A 19,040-nucleotide genomic window follows, 5' to 3' on the forward strand; every position below is an offset into this window, starting at 1 on the left:
CGGGGAAGGCTCTGTGGGGCAGGATGGGAGGAAGAGGGCACGTGTCCCTTTTCTGCTCGGCCATCACAGTGCCTCCTGGAGCCGGGTCTAGAGGGGATGGTGTGAGCCGGGCCTGGAGTATGGCAGCCCTGGGTCAAGGTGGACAGAAGCTGGAAGCATCTTCCTGATGATTCACCCACCCGTGGGGTGACTCCAACCAGACCCAAACCTGGCCCCCCATTATCTGTGCTGGAGGGAACTGGAGTGAATGTCTGTGTGCCAGGAATGGGGCCGGGCCCGGGGACCCCTAATGGGTTTGAAGATTTGAGGGAACACAGTGGAGCTCTGGAATCAGGTTGCCCGTGTTGGGGTCCGAGCCCAAGTCACATAACCTCTCTGAACCTTGCTCTACATGTGACAAACATAAAGCATTTAGTGCAGAATGATGAGGTGAACAATGTGTGTTCAATAGATGTCTGCTGGTGTCCCCCTTCTCGGTTCTGCAGGTGCTACGGGCCCTGCTCCTCGCCATCTGACCAGTGGGGACTGGGTGTGAGGGCCGACATGCGGTGGGCCCCCCGGAGTGGGATAATCACCTGTCCCTTCTGGGGCTTTCTCAGGCCTGGGATGGCTCAGGAGCCAGCATTTCTGATGAGCAGGACTGGGCCAAGAGGTCAGCGGCCACTCCCTGGACTGAGCTGGCCAGCTCAGCTGGGCCCATTTCAGGAGCAGGGAGCATGAGGGAGCCAAGGCTGGGGGAAGGCCTGCCTGTTCTTGGGAATTCACGGCATGTCTGCCTGTCACAAGTACCTCGATAGGGAAGATTTGTGGGTGAGATTTGCAATTCTGTTTTCTCTGAGGGTTATAAATCAGCTGCATGCACACCCCGGCTACAGCGTGGGCCTGAGGCACACACATGCGCACGCTCACACACACGCGCAGAAATGCAGTCTGGGTCCTGCCTGCCATTCCCTGGGCTGGGAGAAGGAGCTCTCCAGGGAGCTGAGCTCTAGGAAGGGAAAATCGCAGGTCCCCAACTGCTGCCTAGCCGTACAGGATCCCAGAACCATCCAGAATCAAGCACTCAAGACTGGGAGTCAGGATGTTCTAATGGTTGGAGAAACAGCACATCTTGTGAGTTACTAGTATAAGCTCGAGAGTCTGCCTGGCTGGGTCCAGACCTTGGCCCTGGGCCTTACTAGCCATGTTGCTTACAGAGCTCTGTGCCTCAGTTTCCACATCGGTGAAATGGAACAAATTATAGCATGTACTTCATAGGATGGCTAAGGAATAAGTTAATATGTGTAGAGTGCTTTAAATACAACAGGTGTATCACATAAGCTCACGCAGGCTTGGCTACTCATCACCATCATCATCATCATTAATTAAGAGATATCTGTATTTTGGCGTCAGACTAGGTTTTGAATCCCTGCCCTCCCTCTTGCTAACTGTGTGAACTTAGGCGAGCTACTGAGCCCCCCCATCCCTCATCTATGAAAGGGACCATGACTCCCTACTTCATGGGGCTGCTCTGGGAATAAGGGAGATGGAGCTTATGAAGGACATGGTATCAGGCCCTTAGGTCATGTCTGCCCCGTGGTTCGGAACCTCCAGGTGGCTCTGCTCCTTGGCCCATCTTCCTGGGGAATGTGTAGAGGCAGAGGGAGGCTGAGGCGAGGGGAGTGGAGGGGTGAGTTCTGGAACCTCTGTCTCCCTTCTATCAGCAACAGGGGAGTCAATCTCCAGCCGGGTCCACTCTCCTGTCCCTGCCCCTGGCATAAGAACAGGCTCGGGGGCTGGCAGGTATGGCTCCCGGCTCTCACTGGGTGGCCTTGGGCAGGTCACTTGACCCCTTAGTCCACTCCAGCGAGGAGTAACTCTGCCTGCTTCACTGGGCACGGAGAGGGCGAATTAAATGAGATAATGTGTGTGGAGCTCTTAGCACAGCACCTGGCGGCCAGATAAGTACTCTACTGCAAAGGCAAGGCCCCTGGCTGCCTCCTCTCCTTCCTCCCACCTGCCCCCCATTCCCTCCCACACCTGATGCACAGAGGGCGTCTTCCCCGGCTAGGTGTTTAAATGTTCCTCCCTGGGCGCCTGGGTGGCTCAGTTGGTTAAGCGACTGCCTTCGGCTCAGGTCATGATCCTGGAGTCCCGGGATAGAGTCCCACATCGGGCTCCCTGCTCAGCGAGGAGTCTGCTTCTCCCTCTGACCCTCTTCCCTCTCGTGCTCTCTATCTCTCATTCTCTCTCTCTCTCTCTCTCAAGTAAATAAATAAAAAATCTTTAAAAAATAAAAAAAATAAAAAATAAATGTTCCTCCCTGGGAAGATGGGCCCTCAAATCCAGGAGGTACCTGGGGAGCCACTTGAGAGACCCTGGGTGGAGGGAGAGGAGCTCAGAAATTTGGACCTGTTCTCTTCTGATACCGTTCCCCCATGCCAGCTGCATGAGGCTGAAGCGTGCCGGACAGGAGGCTCGGCCTTGCCAGTCCCTTGGCCGTCCACCCTAGAGCCTTCACTGCTCCCTCGGGGTCCTCGGGTGCCGTCACATGCAGGCTCGTGTCCAAGTTGTTTCTGGCATTTTTACCTGCTCCGTCCTAAAGCCCTAGGAGGCAGTGATCTGAGGGTGAGTAGGTGTGTGCTCAAGGGCGGAGGGAGGAGAAGGGGACTGGGGCCCGCTGTTTGCACCTCTCCCCCCACCCCCAGCTCGCGGCCCAGGCGAGCCGGACGGACGGTGAGGCCTTGGCTGTGGGCAATTATCGGGAGCATCCCAGGCCAAGCCTTGGTCTCCGGGCAGAACTTTGGAGGCTGGACTTCTCCGTTGCCAGGGAAACCAGTGTGTTCCCTGGAAAGGAAACCACAGTGCTTTGGCTGTTAAGACACCCGCCCTCCCCCCTCCCCAAAAATGAGTTCCCTCCAAAACTGATTCCCCCGAAACTGTCGAGTCGGCAGCATCCCGCCTCCTCCCGGAGCCTGCTGAAATGATAGAAAATGAAATCTGCCCCTGACCTTGTGCTTTTCACCTCTTTTTTAAACATTCCACTGTAGCACAAGGACATGTTTTGTTTTTTCTTATTTATCTCCCTCCCATGCCAGCTGGGGCTCTGAGTCCTTCTCTCCTCTTGGTGACTGGAGCCAGAAGGGGAAGGACTACCACATTTTTTTTTTTTTTTGTTCAGCTGTCAGCAGAAATAAAACAAGCAGGTTTATATTTGGAAAGCAGAGGGTCTCAGCCACCAGATCGCTATGTCCGGGATAGGTCACAGCCTTCCTGTCCCCTCACGGCTTGAAATTTGATCTGCAGATTTGGGAGGGGGGTGTTGCAGCAGGCCTGGCTTTCCTCACATTGACTTTTAAATGGCACTGGAGGGTCATGGGTGGTTCTTCAGTGGCTGACAACTTGGGGCCCAGGCCGAGATGGTTCTTCTTAGAAAAGAATCCTGTGGGAGGACCTAGAGCGGTCAGGTGGGGGCAGGGTCTGGAGAGCCCCCATTTCCTTCCCATCCATCTTCCAACCCTGTGCAGGGAGGCAGGGAGCCCTCACCCAGCTGCACCCGCGAGGCAGCTGGGTCTCAGAGAGCCTGGAGATTGTCTAGGAGTGGAGCCCGGACTCCTGGCCAGGCCGCAGTGACCCCGTGCATCATCTTATTAGTAATGAGGAGACAAAGCCAACACAGGGAAGGAGGGAGAGAGAAAGGGGGCCAGTGTTCACTTTCAGGAGCCCTGAATGCTTTGGGGGGTACGGTAGAGAAGGCAATCGATGTGAAGGGACCTTGCCCCAAATCCCAGACACCCCCCCAGCCCCTCTTGGACCTGGGTCTCCCCACTCTGCACCCCTGCCTCGGACCCGCCTCCTCCCAGGGCCCCCCATAGGCCTGGCCCCCTGTCTCTGCTCTCAGGGCCACTTTGTTTTGGTGATCTGAGCAGTTAATTTCCACCTAGAAGTGACTCTCTGTTCCGTAAGTAATTTTAAACAAATTCTGTTCCTGTCCTTGCACTTCTGTGGGGTGGGGGAGAAAAACGGGAGCCTGCTAGGTTTTCCACTGTCCTTTCCTCAGCCAAGGAGAGTCTGCAGGCAGCCCTCGGGGGCCAGGGGCCTCTGTGCCAGAGATCAGCCTCGCAGGGCCCCAGGGCCGGCCCCAGGTCAAGCATGTGGGTCCCGAGGAGCCATTTTGATGTGGTGTCGAGTCCTCTTCTGCCCCATGCTGGATTTTCAACAGGTCTTTCTTGGTGACTCCTGAAACCCTCTGTCAGATCCTGCTATTAGCATGAGGCTCTAAGAGTGTAGAGTAAACTAATGAATTACAGCATGATTACACAGCACATAATTAACTTTGTAATTAATATGCAACTGCCACTTAAGCTAAAACACTGCTTATAGAGACGTACGGCAATAGCAAATCACAGGTCAGAAATAGCACTTTGGAATTTTCAAAAGAATGAGCGTAAGCAGGGAATCACTTAAGGCAGCAGGGCGAGTTAATTAAAAAGCAGATGAATTGTGAGCGGACGTCCTGCTTCATCTCAGTACCCTGTCCCTTAAGAAAGACCCTGATGCCACTCTTCCAGACTGGCCAGGGTCTGGTCAGAAAGAGACCGGGCATGCGGTTGTTTTTCCAAAATGAGATAGGCCTTCCCTGCCCAATCCTAGCTACTCTCACGCCTTAGCCCTCTGCCCAGTCCCTGCTGGGAGCCAAGCCCCCGGCCCTTGGGGCCTGGCTCCACCCCTCCTCCTCCAGAGAGCTTGTGGGGATGCCCCCAGCCCAGCCCTGAGCCTTCCATTGTCCAACCCCCCTGGTGGGTGCTCCCAGCAGGTGGGCTGGTGCAGCTCTTGGGCCTTCGCCTGGATTCTGGGTTTCTAGAATGCAAGGATGTCATCTCACTTTTTTTTTCTTTTCTTTTTTTTGAGAGAGAGAGGGAGAGAGTGAGCACCAGCAGGGGAAGGCAGAGGGAGAAGCAGACCCCCTGCTGAGCAGGGAGCCCAATGCGGGGCTCGATCCCAGGACCCGGGGATCATGACCTGAGCCGAAGGCAGACGCTTAACCGACTGAGCCACCCAGGCGCCCCTCATTTTTTTTTTAATCCTTTCTTCCCCCAGCCTCCTGCCAGAGCATTAAAGCTAGAAAATGCCTTAGGAACCATCTCATCCACCCCCATTTTGCCAAGGCCAGGCAGTCCAAGGACTGAGTGCTGTGGTCACACAGTGGCGTTGGAATCCCTCCCCTGTCCTCTGTTCTAGCTCTACATCAGGCCGGGGAGGCCTTCGAAGTGTGTCAAACGCAGGTTTCCATCCCAGCAACTCCACTGCCCTGCTGTGTTAGGCAAGTTGCATAACCTCTCTGGGCCTCCGTTTCCTCATCTGTAAAGTCTGAGCGATGATGCCCAACTCCTTGGGTCAGTGTGAGGAGTAAGTGAAGTACTGTGTGTGAAAGGGCCAGGTGCATGCCGAGTGCCCTCGGCTACCCTCAGAGGTTTAGGGGTGCTTGGGGAAGTATGTGACCGCTCAATCAGCCCCATCTCTCAGGGGCTGATAAAACAGGCCCAGAAAGGCTGACTGCGTGTTCACAGCACAGGAGCCCCCTGAGAACGGGCCTCTTGCCCACATGGCCCACTTGGGCTGGGTCCAGCTGGTGCAAGCTAGCACAGAACAGCACCTGGGGACGACTGACCTGAAGGCCTCTTCCGGGGCCACCTGGGGCCTGCCCATCTGCAAAGCCCCAGGATGGTGCATAGGGAGCCTGATTTAGGGGATGGATGCTGGGCTTCGACGTCTGATGGGTATGGGCTCAGATCCCAGCTCTGCACTTCTGTCATCCGGGGCGAGTTCCTTCATCATTTCCTGTAGTCCTTTTCCCATCTACAGATGGTGCTCACCACTCTACCTTTGGTTATATTGTTATCATGGTAATGCACAGAAAACGCCAAATGTGCTACCTGACACACAGCAGATACTTAATTGCTACCCCTCTTGTTCTCATTATTATTCACAACTACCAACAGAGGTTTCCGAGTGGCTGCCCCCAGGCTCCCCACCCCCACGGCCTCAGGGGGTGAACTCTGGCCTTCTTGGCCACCTTGCCCCATGCCCTCTCTTGGCAGTTCTTGGCTTGGATGGGGCAGAGGAGGAACCAGTCTCTGCCTCAGGCAGCTCATGTGACCTTCCAGCTCTGGCCTTTGCCCTGGCCTGGGCAGTTCTCCTGACCTGGGCCAGCCTTGCTGGGGGCGGGAGAGCTGAGGGGACCCCTCCCCCAGAGGGTGGGCTCCAGGCCCGTTGGGTGTATCGTGCTGGCCGTGATACTGGATCCAGAATCCAGGGCCCCTGTCATCAGGGGTGGTGGGTTTCATATCTTGACACAGGTGCCCTGTGGCCTCTTGTCCCGCAGACACTTCTGTTTCTGGTCCCCCTCCCTCAGCCCTCCAGCCCACCTGTCTTCTCCTCTCTTCTCTTCCTGCGGCCTGGCCTCTACCCAGCCACCCTCCCTTAGGTCCGAATTTCTCAAAGCCAGTTCCTGGGAAAACAAGTTAGTCGGGGAAAAAAAGTGGTTTGCAATATAGTAACTTTGGGAAAAACCAGGTTCTTCGAGGCCCTGGCAGAGGAGAGTGCCTTCATGATCTTCCGGGGAGGGTAGAATACACAGCTTGCCTCCAGCTAATCAGACCAGAGAGTTCTTTGTTTGGGGAGGATCTCAAGGGCCAGGTTTCTGAGGAACAGACTTCAGGCAGCCTCATCCCAGGTGCACAGGGCCCCGCCCTCTTTTTGCCCAGAATAGGTAGTGTTTTCCCTCTGGCCTCCCTGCCTCCATCCGTGACACTGCCCTCCTGGACAGACTTCACATGGGTGTCCAGGCTGCTGCCCGGAGGAACAGAGCTCAGCTCACACGTTGTGAAGCGCCAACCTGATCCCTCCTTCCATCTGGAACTTTCCACAACTCACCTTTGCCACTTGGACAGAGCCCTTCAGCTCCTCAACGTGGCATTCTGATCGGTGGGCATGGGGCTACCGCAGCCACCCACGTCCTCAGAGGCCCAGCCTTGAGCCCATGGGGTGGTTCCCAGGGTTGCCTGTGTGAGAGCAAGCAGAGTGAGCAGCCCCTCACCACCCCTCATCCAGAGCACAGCCCCTTTTGTTGTTGCAAAAACTGAACTTCTGCCTAAAATGTTGCCTTAAGTAGATTTAAAACAAAATTTAAAAACGAGATTTTTTTGAATACATTTAAAAAAAAAGGTTGAAGATCTTTAGTGTCTAGGGCGGTGGCATTTACCACCAACCCCCCCCACCCCACCCCCGCCCTCCCCACCCCCCAGCAAGCACCGGCTCCTCTCTGGCCCTGGTTTCCTCCTGCCTGTGATGGAGACAGATGATAAGACCCACCTGGGCCTTACGTAGAGCCAACAACGCTCTCGTGTGCTCGGGCTTCCTATTCCCTAACTCAATGAACAAAGCAGGCACTGTTATGCCTGCTTCCGTTTTACAGATGGGGAGCCTGAGGCACACATAGGGTAGCGTTTTGTCCTAGGTCACAGAAGCTAGCAAGCGGCAGAGCCAGAATTTGAACCCAGGCAGCCTGGTGATCTTGACCGCTAAGCTCTACTGCCCGTGTAAGATGAGGTGATACAGGGCCAGATGAGGCTCCGACGCAGTGCTTTGTAAACTGTGGAGTGCCTTGAACAGCCAGAGTGCACGTCAGCATGTGGCTTCGGAATACCCAGTGTGAACTTTGTCTCTTAGCCGACGTTCGGGAAATATGCTTTCAGGTTGCCTGTGGGATGCCCGGTTTGTGCCTGGAGGGTTCCAGGGATGAGGCCTCTCCTCCCTGCCTGGGACGGGATTGGCCCAGTCCCTGAGCAGCCTCACACGCAGCAACTCCCTGAGTACAGATCAGATGACAGGCCCCAGGCCCAGCCGACTCAGCCCCTGCTCTCCGGGCCTTCCGGAGGCACGCGCCCTTGAGGGGTCAGTGTGTCAGCCTTAGCCCAGCTGGGATGCTGAGAATCTCTGCGTGGAGCATGGGGACCTAGCAGTCATCCTGCAGGGAAGCCACAGGCGCTGGCAGCGGGAGAGGAGCCCCTGCTCCCCCAGCAGTCCCCGGGGTGAGCCGTCCGTGGCCACAGGGAGTGCCTAAACACAGGAGGGGCAGAGAGAGAGCGGGATTCGGGGCGGCTAGCGCTCCTGAGGCCTGGGTGTGAGCCCTGGCCCCACCTCTGACCCAGAGTAGGGTCTTCGAGGCTCTACTTCAACTCCACCCCCACCCCTACCCCTGCCGTGGGCCTCAGTTTCCTCATCTGTAAATGTTAGGATAGGCCTGAGCAGATGCGAGGATCCCTTCTAGATCTAAGGCATGAGGACTGTTCGGGGTTTTTTTTAATCACCTATCACTTTTAATGCAAATAAATACCTGCTTTCTGATTCCTTTGTTTCCCTCCCTAACTTTTTATTTCTTGAGATGTTTAAAAAAAAAACAAAAAAAAAACTGACCATTCACAGCAACTAGCTAAAGGAGCCCAGGCTCCGGAGGAACTACCATGGTGGGTCAGCCACACTTCCCTGTGTGACTGGGTAGAAATCGCCCATCCCTTCTGAGCCTTCATTTTCTCGTCGGCAAAATGGTTCACAAGCTACCTTGAAGCTATGGTATGGGACTGCTTAAAACATGGTTGGCTCACCTGAGTGGTCCATATATGGCCTCTCAGCTCAGAAAGAGCCCGGCTCTGACTTCCAGTTTAGGGGAAACAGTACAAAGTCAGAAGTTGAGAAATCCGAGTGCAGATTTCTGCTCATGCCTTGATGGGGTGGTGACCCCAGACTAAGCCCTCCCTTGGCTAGGCCTCTCTGTTCGCTCTCCTTTCAAAGATGGGGCTGCCCAGAAGTTGTCTCTTCCTGTGTCGGTACCAGGTGGTTGAGAATGGCTGCGCAGAAAGGGTGCGTGGAGGACTGGTAGGCCATGCCCGGGTTCAGCGGGAAGAGCCTGGTGACTGATTAGCCGTGCCTGCCGTGGATATGGGGGGTGGGGGTGACGTCTCACAATGCCACCCCTGCCCCCCAGGTGGCCCTTAATGGCTCATCCAGTTCTGTCTGGCTCTCCCTTGGACGTGCCTGTCTAGAGCTCATGCAGAATGCCAGACAGGTGGTTTTGGAGCGTTGAGGAGCTTGGGTAGAGAGAGGGTGGTGGAGAACACCTCTGTGTCTCTAGAGGACTCCAGCTGGTGATCAGGGTGTCCCGGCTCCAACTCCAGCTTCATCTCACCCCCTGTCCTCCAGGGCTCCTCAGAGAACTATCCCCATGCTTCCCATCTGAGCCTTCGGAATTGCCGGCAAGAGCCTCAAGACAGAGCAGGTAAAGGCCGCTGCCTGAGCGCCACTGTCCTGGTGCAAGCTTGTGACCCAGGCCTGGCACGGCGCAGCCCCAGGCACGACTCCCTGTCTCTGCACTGTCCTCTCCGCAGGCACCTTCCTCACACGCAGGGCCGCTGGGGCCAAGGGAGGAAGCGTCTAGTTGAGGAAGGCCGGCCGCGTTGCAATGGAGAGCATGATGGGGAGTGTGATCAGACGAGGGCCCCAGTCCTGGCACTGCTAACTTCTCAGTAGCAGGACCTCGAGCAGGCCGGCCAGTGCCCTCACCTGGAGTACCGTCCCGATAACTGGAACACCTCGGTGGGTGTGGGACCCTGAGGAGCGAGGGGGGGGTGAGGGAGAGAATCTAACGTCCGCCGCATACAAGCTCAGCACTCGTTTAGGTTCTCTTCCCATTCTGAGGCAGCGAGGCCCTGGGGATGCGAGAAAACCCAGTGACCTTGTCCGGGATCGAATCTGGCCTTCCTTTGCCGGTTGGGGAGAGAAGCTGTCAGAGCAAGTTCACTATGAGGTCATGGATTTGGAGACGGGGGGGGGGGGGGGGGGGGGGGGGGGGGGGGAGGTGCGGGCAGGAGGGTTCAGGCGTCATTGCATGCCCCGGAGGGATGAGGCACACCCAAGTGCAGCTGGGATTCCCAGCACCGTGTGGGCTGGGACCGCGGGCCAGCACTCTTGACAGGGCAGTACTGACACATGTTCTCCCAAGGAAGTCATCCTGCCCTCTGGATTAGCATGTGGGTTCCAGAACAGCCTGTCCGGCAGCTGTGCAGGGCCAGCCCTCAGGAAGCCCCCACTCTAAAGAGCGAGGGTCCCCCCCCCCCGCATTGACAGGGGGTGTTCCTCTAGCCCAGGGCGGGTGCTCCGAGATGGGGTCATGGAGAGAAGCGGGCCCGCCCTTCCAGGAACCTCGAGTGCCAAGCCAAAGCACCTACCCCACGCAGCCAGGAGGCTAGAGCCTCGTCACGTCTTGGCATGGGGGCACTCCCTGAGTTGAGGAGGGAGGAACTGGATTTGGAAGAGCTCTTGTCCAGATCAGAATTTCCCTTTTCAGAAGCCGGTCTCCTGCGTGACTTCCCTCTCTCAGCCCCTCAGCCCGAGTTGACAGATGAGAACCCCAGGCTCAGGGAGATAAATTGGCCTCCCCCAGCCTCTCAGCCAGGAAGGCCTGACTGTCAGGGCCCACCCCACCCCACCATCCGGAGGGGCCTCACCCTGCGCGAGGCCTCACACTGGCCCAGGGCAAGGGCCTGCTCCAGCTGCCTGGCCAAGAATGGGGAGCAGCTGGTCCCGGTCAGCTGCCTGGGGCTGCGTCTTCCCTCCCTCTCCCTCCTATCTCCCGTCCCTCTGCCCTTCCCTGACTTCTCTGGGCTAGGGCACAGAGTCACTCTCCTCTGGTGGGCTTTGCTCCACCCCCACCCTCTCTCTCTTCCACCAAGTGGTGTGCCTAGTGTGGGCCACCAAGGAGTGGAGGAGCCACGTGCTGTGTGACCACAGACCGCTCCTGCCCCTCTCTGAGCTTCTGCTCCTTCACCCCTGAGACGAGGAGGGTGTCAGATTAGATCAGTGCTTCCCTAACCTCGGTCACCTTCATCCCGTTTATACTATGTTTAAAATGTTTCTCTCTTTTTTTTTAAGATTTTATGTATTTATTTGACAGAGAGAGACACAGCGAGAGAGGGAACACAAGCAGGGGGAGTGGGAGAGGGAGAAGCAGGCTTCCCGCCGAGCAGGGAACCCAATGTGGGGCTCGAACCCAGGACCCTGGGACCATGACCTGAGCCGAAGGCAGACGCTTAACAACTGAGCCACCCAGGCATCCCCTAAAATGTTTCTTTAATCCACTTAGGTCTGCCATTGTTCCCCAATTTAACCTCATCCTAAATAATTATATCCACAGACTCACCAGTGATCATTGTTCTAGTCCAAACACTTCACTGTGAAAACGTACAAGCAGTGCCCACAGACCACCTGAAATCCTCCCTCTTCCACCAACGGTACAGGCATCATCCTTTGGGAAGCTTAGACTGGGTTAGCGGGAGTCTCTCCAAGGCCAGAGTTCCTCTGATGGGGGCCAGATCGTTGGGTTTTCAGCTCTTGCCACTGTGGGTCTTGTGTATGCCCAGCGATGGCCGTCCATCCACCCATCTAATAAGCATTGCTGAGCACCTGCTGGGTACCAGGACCCGGGCTGGGGTCTGGGAATCCATAATCAGAAAACAGGCCAGCTAATGGGGGAGACAGATACAAAGACATACTACTGGTTTAGTACCACCAAGATGGTGCATGACACTGGAGGCGCAAGAATGGAACTGAGTAGCTGTGCTGGGGGAACCCTGCAAAGAGGGTGATGGCTGTCCCAGGCCTTGATAGATGAAGGGGGCCAGGAATTCCGGGCTGAAGGACAGAGGCCAAGACATGGAGGTATGATCTCCAGAGCATGGTCCAGGATGCAGGGAGCAGCCCCATGTGGAGGACACGGGGTGTGGCTGAAGTAGTGGGGAGGTGGCGGCCAGGCCAAGGAGGACCTCGGCTGACACTGTCAGATGCAAGGTTGGCAGGTCACTGCTGAACCCCGGGCCCATGACATCTGCCTCTCTTGGAGTCTGAGAGCTGGTAAAGGAGCTGGCTGGGATGCATCCCCTGGACCCCCAGGCTCTCCCACCCGGCTGAGCAGTGGGTAGGTCCCAAATTCGCTGGCCCTGGCAATGTCTTGGAACGCAACCTCTGCTCTGTGGGCTGTAGGTAAGCAACACCCCCCCACGGCCCGCCCCTGCTGCCAGCACCACTCGCCCCAGGGAATCGGAGCTGCAGATGTGCGTGGTGATTGAATCATTTCTGCACACCACCGCTCACACAGCTCCCCTGGGGACCCCGCCGCTTGCCTGTGCAAGCTGTCAGGAGCTGTGTGTGCTCAAGTGCATCTGTGCCCGCCCTTGAGTGTGTGTGTGTGTGTGTACCTGCACTTGAGTGTGCAAAAGGGCACCTACGTATGTGAGCGTGCACACATATCCACAAATGCCTCTCCCCTGGATGCGTGTGAGCCGAGAGTACCAGTTAGCTTGTTTGGCTTCAAACGTGAAAAATAAAACATTCTGATGTTAGTACAGCTGATGTTGGCCCACCACCCTAAGGAGCTGCCTCCAGGGCCCCAGCACCCCATGTTTCCGTGGGGCAGCTAAGAGCACCCTGCTCCCCATTTCCAGGGAGCAGCCTGCCAAGGGCCATGACGCAGTCAGGGAGTCAGCCAGATGGGTGCCAGTCCCACTCGGCCCTTATCTCCCTCTGTGCCCCCCTCTCTCCACCTCTGCCCCCCACCCCATCCTGCCACACAGGGCATGGGACCAGGTGGCCCCCGGTATCCTTCCGGTTCTCAACATTCTAACTTGGAGCAGTCCTCCGTGTGGAAAGGGCAGCTAATTTCTCTTGGAAGTGCCTTCTGTGCTAGGTACCACCAAGAGTCAACTCGGCCAGCGCTCTGCTAGGTGGCAGGGAGTGTGGAACAGGAGCTTGGCCCTTCCAGACTCCCCTGGGTCAGAAGACCACAGGGACTCAGGTGTCACTAGCAGAGAACACATACATGCGGCGTGAAGCCATGCTGAGCCTAGGGGGTGAGGTGAGGAGGAGTGTGTGCAATCTTAGGCTCCCCTGGACCAGGGGCTCTCCCTCCCAGAATTTCCGGGGCAGCCTTGGGACTGGCTTTGCAGTTTCAAGTCAAGCATTCTACACTTGTTTGAGATAGAGTGTTCCAAAGAGCTGGAGCTCCTGACACAGGAATCCTAAGATGTTGGAGTTTGAAGGGCTGCCCAAGGCGGCCTTGTTTTCCAGGCAGGGAAACTGAGGCCTGGAAAAAGGTATCAGAGCAGAGCGCCCCCCCCCCCCAGACTCCCCAGGCTGACTACAGGCACATGGCTGCCCCAACCAGGGGGTGCGGGGGCTTGACTGCTTGAGCCCACTCGCCATTCAGAGACAGGCAGGCGGCTGGGAAGGGTTGAGGCCTTGCATGCACCCAGAGCCATGCCGTCAGCCGTCTCCAGCTGGGAGGGAGCCCGGCCATCCGTGGGCACTAGACCTGCCACCACGGACGATTTGTAGCTACTTGTAAAGGCTTGAAGAAGCCCGAGGTCTGCAGAGGGAGGCAGCCCTCAAGCCAAGCCGTGCTCCTGCGGCCGAGGGCGACCTCTGCTGGCTGCCGAGCATGCGCCACCTCCCCGCACGGCCCGCTTGCCTGGAGCCCTATGGCACTGGCAGGGCCTTGGAAGTGGATGAGTTTGGACAGGTTGGATGGAACAAGGGGACATTTCTTTGGGCCCAGACACAGCCCTTGAGTGAGGACTTCCAGGAGGCTGAACGCCAGTCTTGGAGGAATGAAAAGAAAAACACAGGAATGGTTAGAAAGGCAGTGGGTTTGAATCTCAGCCCTTCCTGGCCGTGTGACCCTGAACAAATTGCTTCCCCTCTCTGAGCCTTTTAGGATTCAGGAAATTGGCAATGCACGGGATCAGGCCTGCTGCGTAAACATGGCAGAGACAGGACAAATGCAAGATTCCAGACTGCCCCACAATGAGCTACCTCTCCTAACTCCTTCAGCCCACCCTTCCCCTCTCCGCGCCCCACACCTTTAGCCTTCCAGGCCTTCACCCTTTTTCTGTGTGGGCTGGAGCTGCCAGCCCCATCCATTCCTGGTATTAATAACCAAAAATTTCCACTGATCTCGGGAGTTTAAAAATGTCCTCTCACCTGTGAGTGTCTCCTTAATCAGCTGGACATTTTGTTCTTCTATAGATTAAGACATATAGGACACACAGTTGTCCCTGTGATCTGTGATATCTTTCCTACTAGCTTCCTTGCCAGCATTCTCGGCCCAGACTAGGGGGCACTGAGCAGAAAGAACGGCCTCTGGGTGCCAAGGTGCCTGCCTATGTGGGCCTGGGCTCCTGATGCCTGCTTAGGGCTTCCCTGGGTGGGCTGAGTACCCACTCAGGTTCCAGAAACGATCTGTCAGCCATTCAGCAAACATTTATCAAGGCCCCACTAGGGCTCTGACCCTAGATAAAAATGCTGTGTCCATCCTGGGAAGTCTACCTAGAGATAAGAGTCTTGTGAGGCCACCTAATCCCCACTCGCCATCCTGCTCTACAAATGGGGAATCCAAGGCCTAGAAAGCCAGAGAAGTCTGCTTAAAACCCCTCTGTTTGGGGCACTTAGGTACTCACCGCGGAGAAGGAGGGCCCTAAAGAGAGAGCCCCACAGTGCTGGTTTCCAGCCCTCTGGGTACTTAGCTTCATCAACAGCGCCCCCTGCTGGCCGGCTGGGCACCATGGTTTGTCCCTGGCCCCAGGAGCCCACTAGGAGTGAGCGCTGGCTGGGACTCTGTACAAGTAAACCCAGGAGGAGAAACTCAGCCCCTGCCTGGGGTACCTAGAAGGGTAGCAAGGGGAGTGACACTTCTCCCATGACACATGCCTGCCACACCACAGCAATCTCCAGTGGGGACCCCTGGCCCCTCCCCACTAGCTGCACCGAAGTTTAGGTTGTGATGGGAAAGCCAGGATTCTAGAGCTGGCTGCTACTAAAACCTCTGAGCCTCAGTTTCTTCATTTGTAAAGTGGGAATGTAGTAACGATGTCTGTCTATGCCCAGTGCCTGGACCAGCACCTGACTTACAGGAGAAGCTCAACAAATAGTCACTACTGGGTCACACAGAGTGAATACTGGCTTGGACCATGGACCATATCTCCATGGCTCACAGATATGGCATAGGACCCTGCACCATATAGATATTGTAAAGTATTTACTGGGTGAATTGGAAGCATGCATGGGTGGGCACGTGGAGATTAGAGGTGTTTGGATGGATGCATGGATAGGTAGATGGATAGACAGATGGACAGGCAGGCATTTAGATGAATAAATGATGGATGGAGAAGTTGGCTACTTGGGTGTATAAACATGTGATCAGTGGGGTCAATGGAGGGATGTTGGAGGGTAGAAAAAAATAAATGTGGGGCATTACCCCTACTTTTACCTTTTTGTGGGAGAACTCCAAGGTAGAGTGAACCCAGAAAGCATTTATCAAAAGTACAAAGGCCCAAATGACCCAGAAACTCCACTCCTAAGAATATGCTCTCTAGATTAATTCACACGTTGATGATGTGGCCAATATAAAAAGGTGCTCTTGCAACCCTGTTTGCAGTATGAATTTGGAGATGACTTCAGGCTTCATCACTCAGTCTGGAGCGTGAGCCCTCTGAGCAGAAGGGCCTCGGGTCTTAGAGCAGCGCCTAGCAGGGGTGGACATTCAGAATTTGGTTGGATCAATGATTCATCAGTGCCCATTAAAAAATGAAAAGGCTCTTTATATCTTGATGTGGAATAAACTTTGAGATATGATTAAGAGGAGAAAAGCAAGGTCCAAGTAGTGTGTATTAGAATGCTGTCATTTTATGTGGTTTGGTTTTTTTTAAGGGGTGACAGGGGATGGTACCCATAGATCTTTGCTTCTCTAAGATGAGACCCTCAGGAGACTAGTGACCCTGTTCCTCCCAGGAAGGCTTTCTGGGGGCTGGGGACAGGGCCAGCACATCACTGGACTTTGATTTTTGAACCACACAAATGAGTTGCCTTTTCAATACAAATGGAACAATAGGAAGTGCTTTCAAGGAGCTGGGTAGTAAAGAGTTCCTTGGAAGTACAACCAGGCCTTTCTTCCCAAGGTTGGGCCAGGCATGCTCTGCTGGTAGTTCCCTCAGCCAGGGTGTTCGCGCGGGATGGGTGTTCGCAGAGAGCCAGGGTGTTCGTGCGGGATGGGTGTTCAAAGAGAGCCAGGGTGTTCGCACGGGATGGGTGTTCGCAGAGAGCCAGGACATGTTCACACAGGATGGGTGTTTGCAGAGAGCCAGGTGTTCGCGCGGGATGGGTGTTCGCAGAGAGCCAGGGTGTTCGCACGGGATGGGTGTTCGCAGAGAGCCAGGGTGTTCGTGCGGGATGGGCATTCGCAGAGAGCCAGGGTGTTCGCACAGGATGGGTGTTCAAAGAGAGCCAGGGTGTTCGCGCGGGATGGGTGTTCGCAGAGAGCCAGGACATGTTTGCATGGGATGGGTGTTCGCAGAGAGCCAGGGTGTTCGCGCAGGATGGGTGTTCAAAGAGAGCCAGGGTGTTCGCGCGGGATGGGTGTTCGCAGAGAGCCAGGACATGTTCGCACAGGATGGGTGTTCGCAGAGAGCCAGGTGTTCGCGCGGGATGGGTGTTCGCAGAGAGCCAGGGCGTTCGCGCGGGATGGGTGTTCACAGAGAGCCAGGGTGTTCGCGCGGGATGGGTGTTCGCAGAGAGCCAGGGTGTTCGCGCGGGATGGGTGGTCGCAGAAAACCAGGACATGTTCGCAAGGATGGGTGTTCGCAGAGAGCCAGGACATGTTTGCACAGGATGGGTGTTCGCAGAGAGCCAGGGTGTTCGCGCAGGATGGGTGTTCAAAGAGAGCCAGGGTGTTCGCGCGGGATGGGTGTTCGCAGAGAGCCAGGACATGTTCGCAAGGATGGGTGTTCGCAGAGAGCCAGGACATGTTCGCAAGGATGGGTGTTCGCAGAGAGCCAGGACATGTTTGCACAGGATGGGTGTTCGCAGAGAGCCAGGGTGTTCGCGCGGGATGGGTGTTCGCAGAGAGCCAGGACATGTTCGCAAGGATGGGTGTTCGCAGAGAGCCAGGACATGTTTGCACAGGATGGGTGTTCGCAGAGAGCCAGGGTGTTCGCGCAGGATGGGTGTTCAAAGAGAGCCAGGGTGTTCGCGCGGGATGGGTGTTCGCAGAGAGCCAGGACATGTTCGCCCAGGATGGGTGTTCGCAGAGAGCCAGGGTGTTCGTGCGGGATGGGTGTTCGCAGAGAGCCAGGACATGGATGCAGACAGGCTCCTACTAGTGGTGGGGACTTGGCTGATCTCAGATCTCAGACCTCAGTTTCCTCGTCTGTACAATGGAGGTAATTCTAGTCTTACAGAGTGGGCATGAAAAGTAAAGGAGAGAATACAGAAAGTGCTTGGTAAATGGGACCTTTGGTGACACAGCAGGAGATGAGGGGACTTCTGGGGGGCAGTGCCGCAGGAGAGCAGAGAAGGCCGGGGGCCATAGGCCTCTGTCCAGCACCCTGTGTCTGTAGCCTGAAATGCCCACTGGGTTATGGGAGAGCAAACCCAGCGGCCATGGGCAGGCTTCTGCTTTGGCCCAAGGATCTGGACCACTGAGCAGTGGATGGACTCTCTCCTCTGTCTCCAACTTTCTCTCTCTCTCTCTCTCTTCATCTCTCCTTTGCCATTTGGCCTCTCTGCAGAGGCCTGGGGACTCTGGGGGCTTTCTGGAGCTGAGGGGGCTTCCTCCACTTAGCTTCACCCTCTGGGAGGAAGTCACATTCATGTTAGAATTGCCGAGGCCCACAGCTGTTCAGGAAGTGAGCCTGGTGGCCGTGACATCCATGGACCCTACCCTCTGAGCCACGAGCTGGCAGCCAGAATCCTAGTTCCTGGTTTGGGCTCTGATTCTGGCTCCCTGTGCCACTGTGGGTGACTCCTGTCCCCCTCTGAGCCTCAGTTTCCTTGTCTCGGAGAGAAGGTGGCGCTTATACCTGCCCTTCTTTCCCAGGAAGGCAAGGGAAGAATGGAATTGGGGTTCGTAGCGTGAAGAACTCGAAAGCATGGGGGCTTGGGGTGGGGGGATTGTGGTACCCATGGCACTTTGGGCACTTACACCACATACGTGGTGAGGGCCACATGGGAAGACTCCTACACATGTGTATGCATATGCACACACACAGAGCCGCGTCGGTAGCTAATAAGCCCTGAACTGGGAATCTGAAGATGGGGTTGCCATCCCCACCAGCATCCCCCAACTCACACACACGTGTGTAGAAATGTGTGTGCCCACATGTGCTGTTCCATGTCCCATGGCGGACATGCGTACCCCATGCTGACGTGAGTCATCCACAGAGAACACCCAGGAACACCTCCTGACCTCAGTCCAGATGGGCTTCTCCATGGGCCGGGCAGCTATGGCCGAAGTTCCTCCCTTCAGCGCGGGGCTGGCTGGGATGGAGGCCACCACAGCTCACAAAGGAGCCCAGAACCCGCTGGGAGCCACTGGGGCCAGCAGGTCGGTGCTGGGGCTGTCAGGCCTGGTGCAACCCCGGTGACACCCACCCTCTTCTGTCTTCACAGGCTGGACAACGTTCATGGCTCTCGGGTAGAACCCAGTGAAACGGCCAGAATGAATTCTATGGACAGGCACATCCAACAGACCAATGACCGACTACAGTGCATCAAGCAGGTGGGTGTGTGGCCCGCGCTTACACCTCCTTCCCTGCCCAGCCTGGCCCAGCTGGCGAGGGCAGGGCCGGCAAGGCAGGCCGAGCGGGAGGGATGCTGGCCCAGCTATGGAGCTGGGCCTCTTGGGTGCTGGGTGGTGGTGGCAGGCCAGGGCTGACTGCCCGAGTCTCTCTGACCACCCCATGAGAACGTGGCTGCATAGACAGGCCTAACACTGACATCACACACCAGGGCCCATATGCCAGCCCTGCCCTGTCCCTCCTCATCTCCTCCCCTGCCCTCCCCTCCTCTTCTCTTCCCAGCTGTGTGATGTGGGGCCAGCCTCATGCCCTCTCTGGGCTCTGCTGTGTCAGCTGGGCTGCTGTGAAGATGGAATAAAGTGCTTAGTCCCCTTCCCAGAC

General features: G+C 56.3%; 1 protein-coding gene across 6 annotated transcripts in view; it reads left to right on the plus strand.

The window, feature by feature from the left end:
• ZMIZ1 (zinc finger MIZ-type containing 1) overlaps positions 1-19,040 on the plus strand; it is a 235,938-nt gene that overhangs the window by 108,421 nt on the left and 108,477 nt on the right. For all 6 annotated transcript variants that reach the window (XM_027593382.2, XM_027593427.2, XM_027593417.2 and 3 more), the window contains one exon: positions 18,532-18,640. In XM_027593382.2, the coding sequence (XP_027449183.1) occupies positions 18,581-18,640 (60 nt within the window). In that variant the 5' untranslated portion in view covers positions 18,532-18,580. The remainder of the gene's footprint in view (positions 1-18,531; positions 18,641-19,040) is intronic.

Source organism: Zalophus californianus, chromosome 15 (assembly GCF_009762305.2).
Source record: "Zalophus californianus isolate mZalCal1 chromosome 15, mZalCal1.pri.v2, whole genome shotgun sequence".
Taxonomy (NCBI): domain Eukaryota; kingdom Metazoa; phylum Chordata; class Mammalia; order Carnivora; family Otariidae; genus Zalophus; species Zalophus californianus.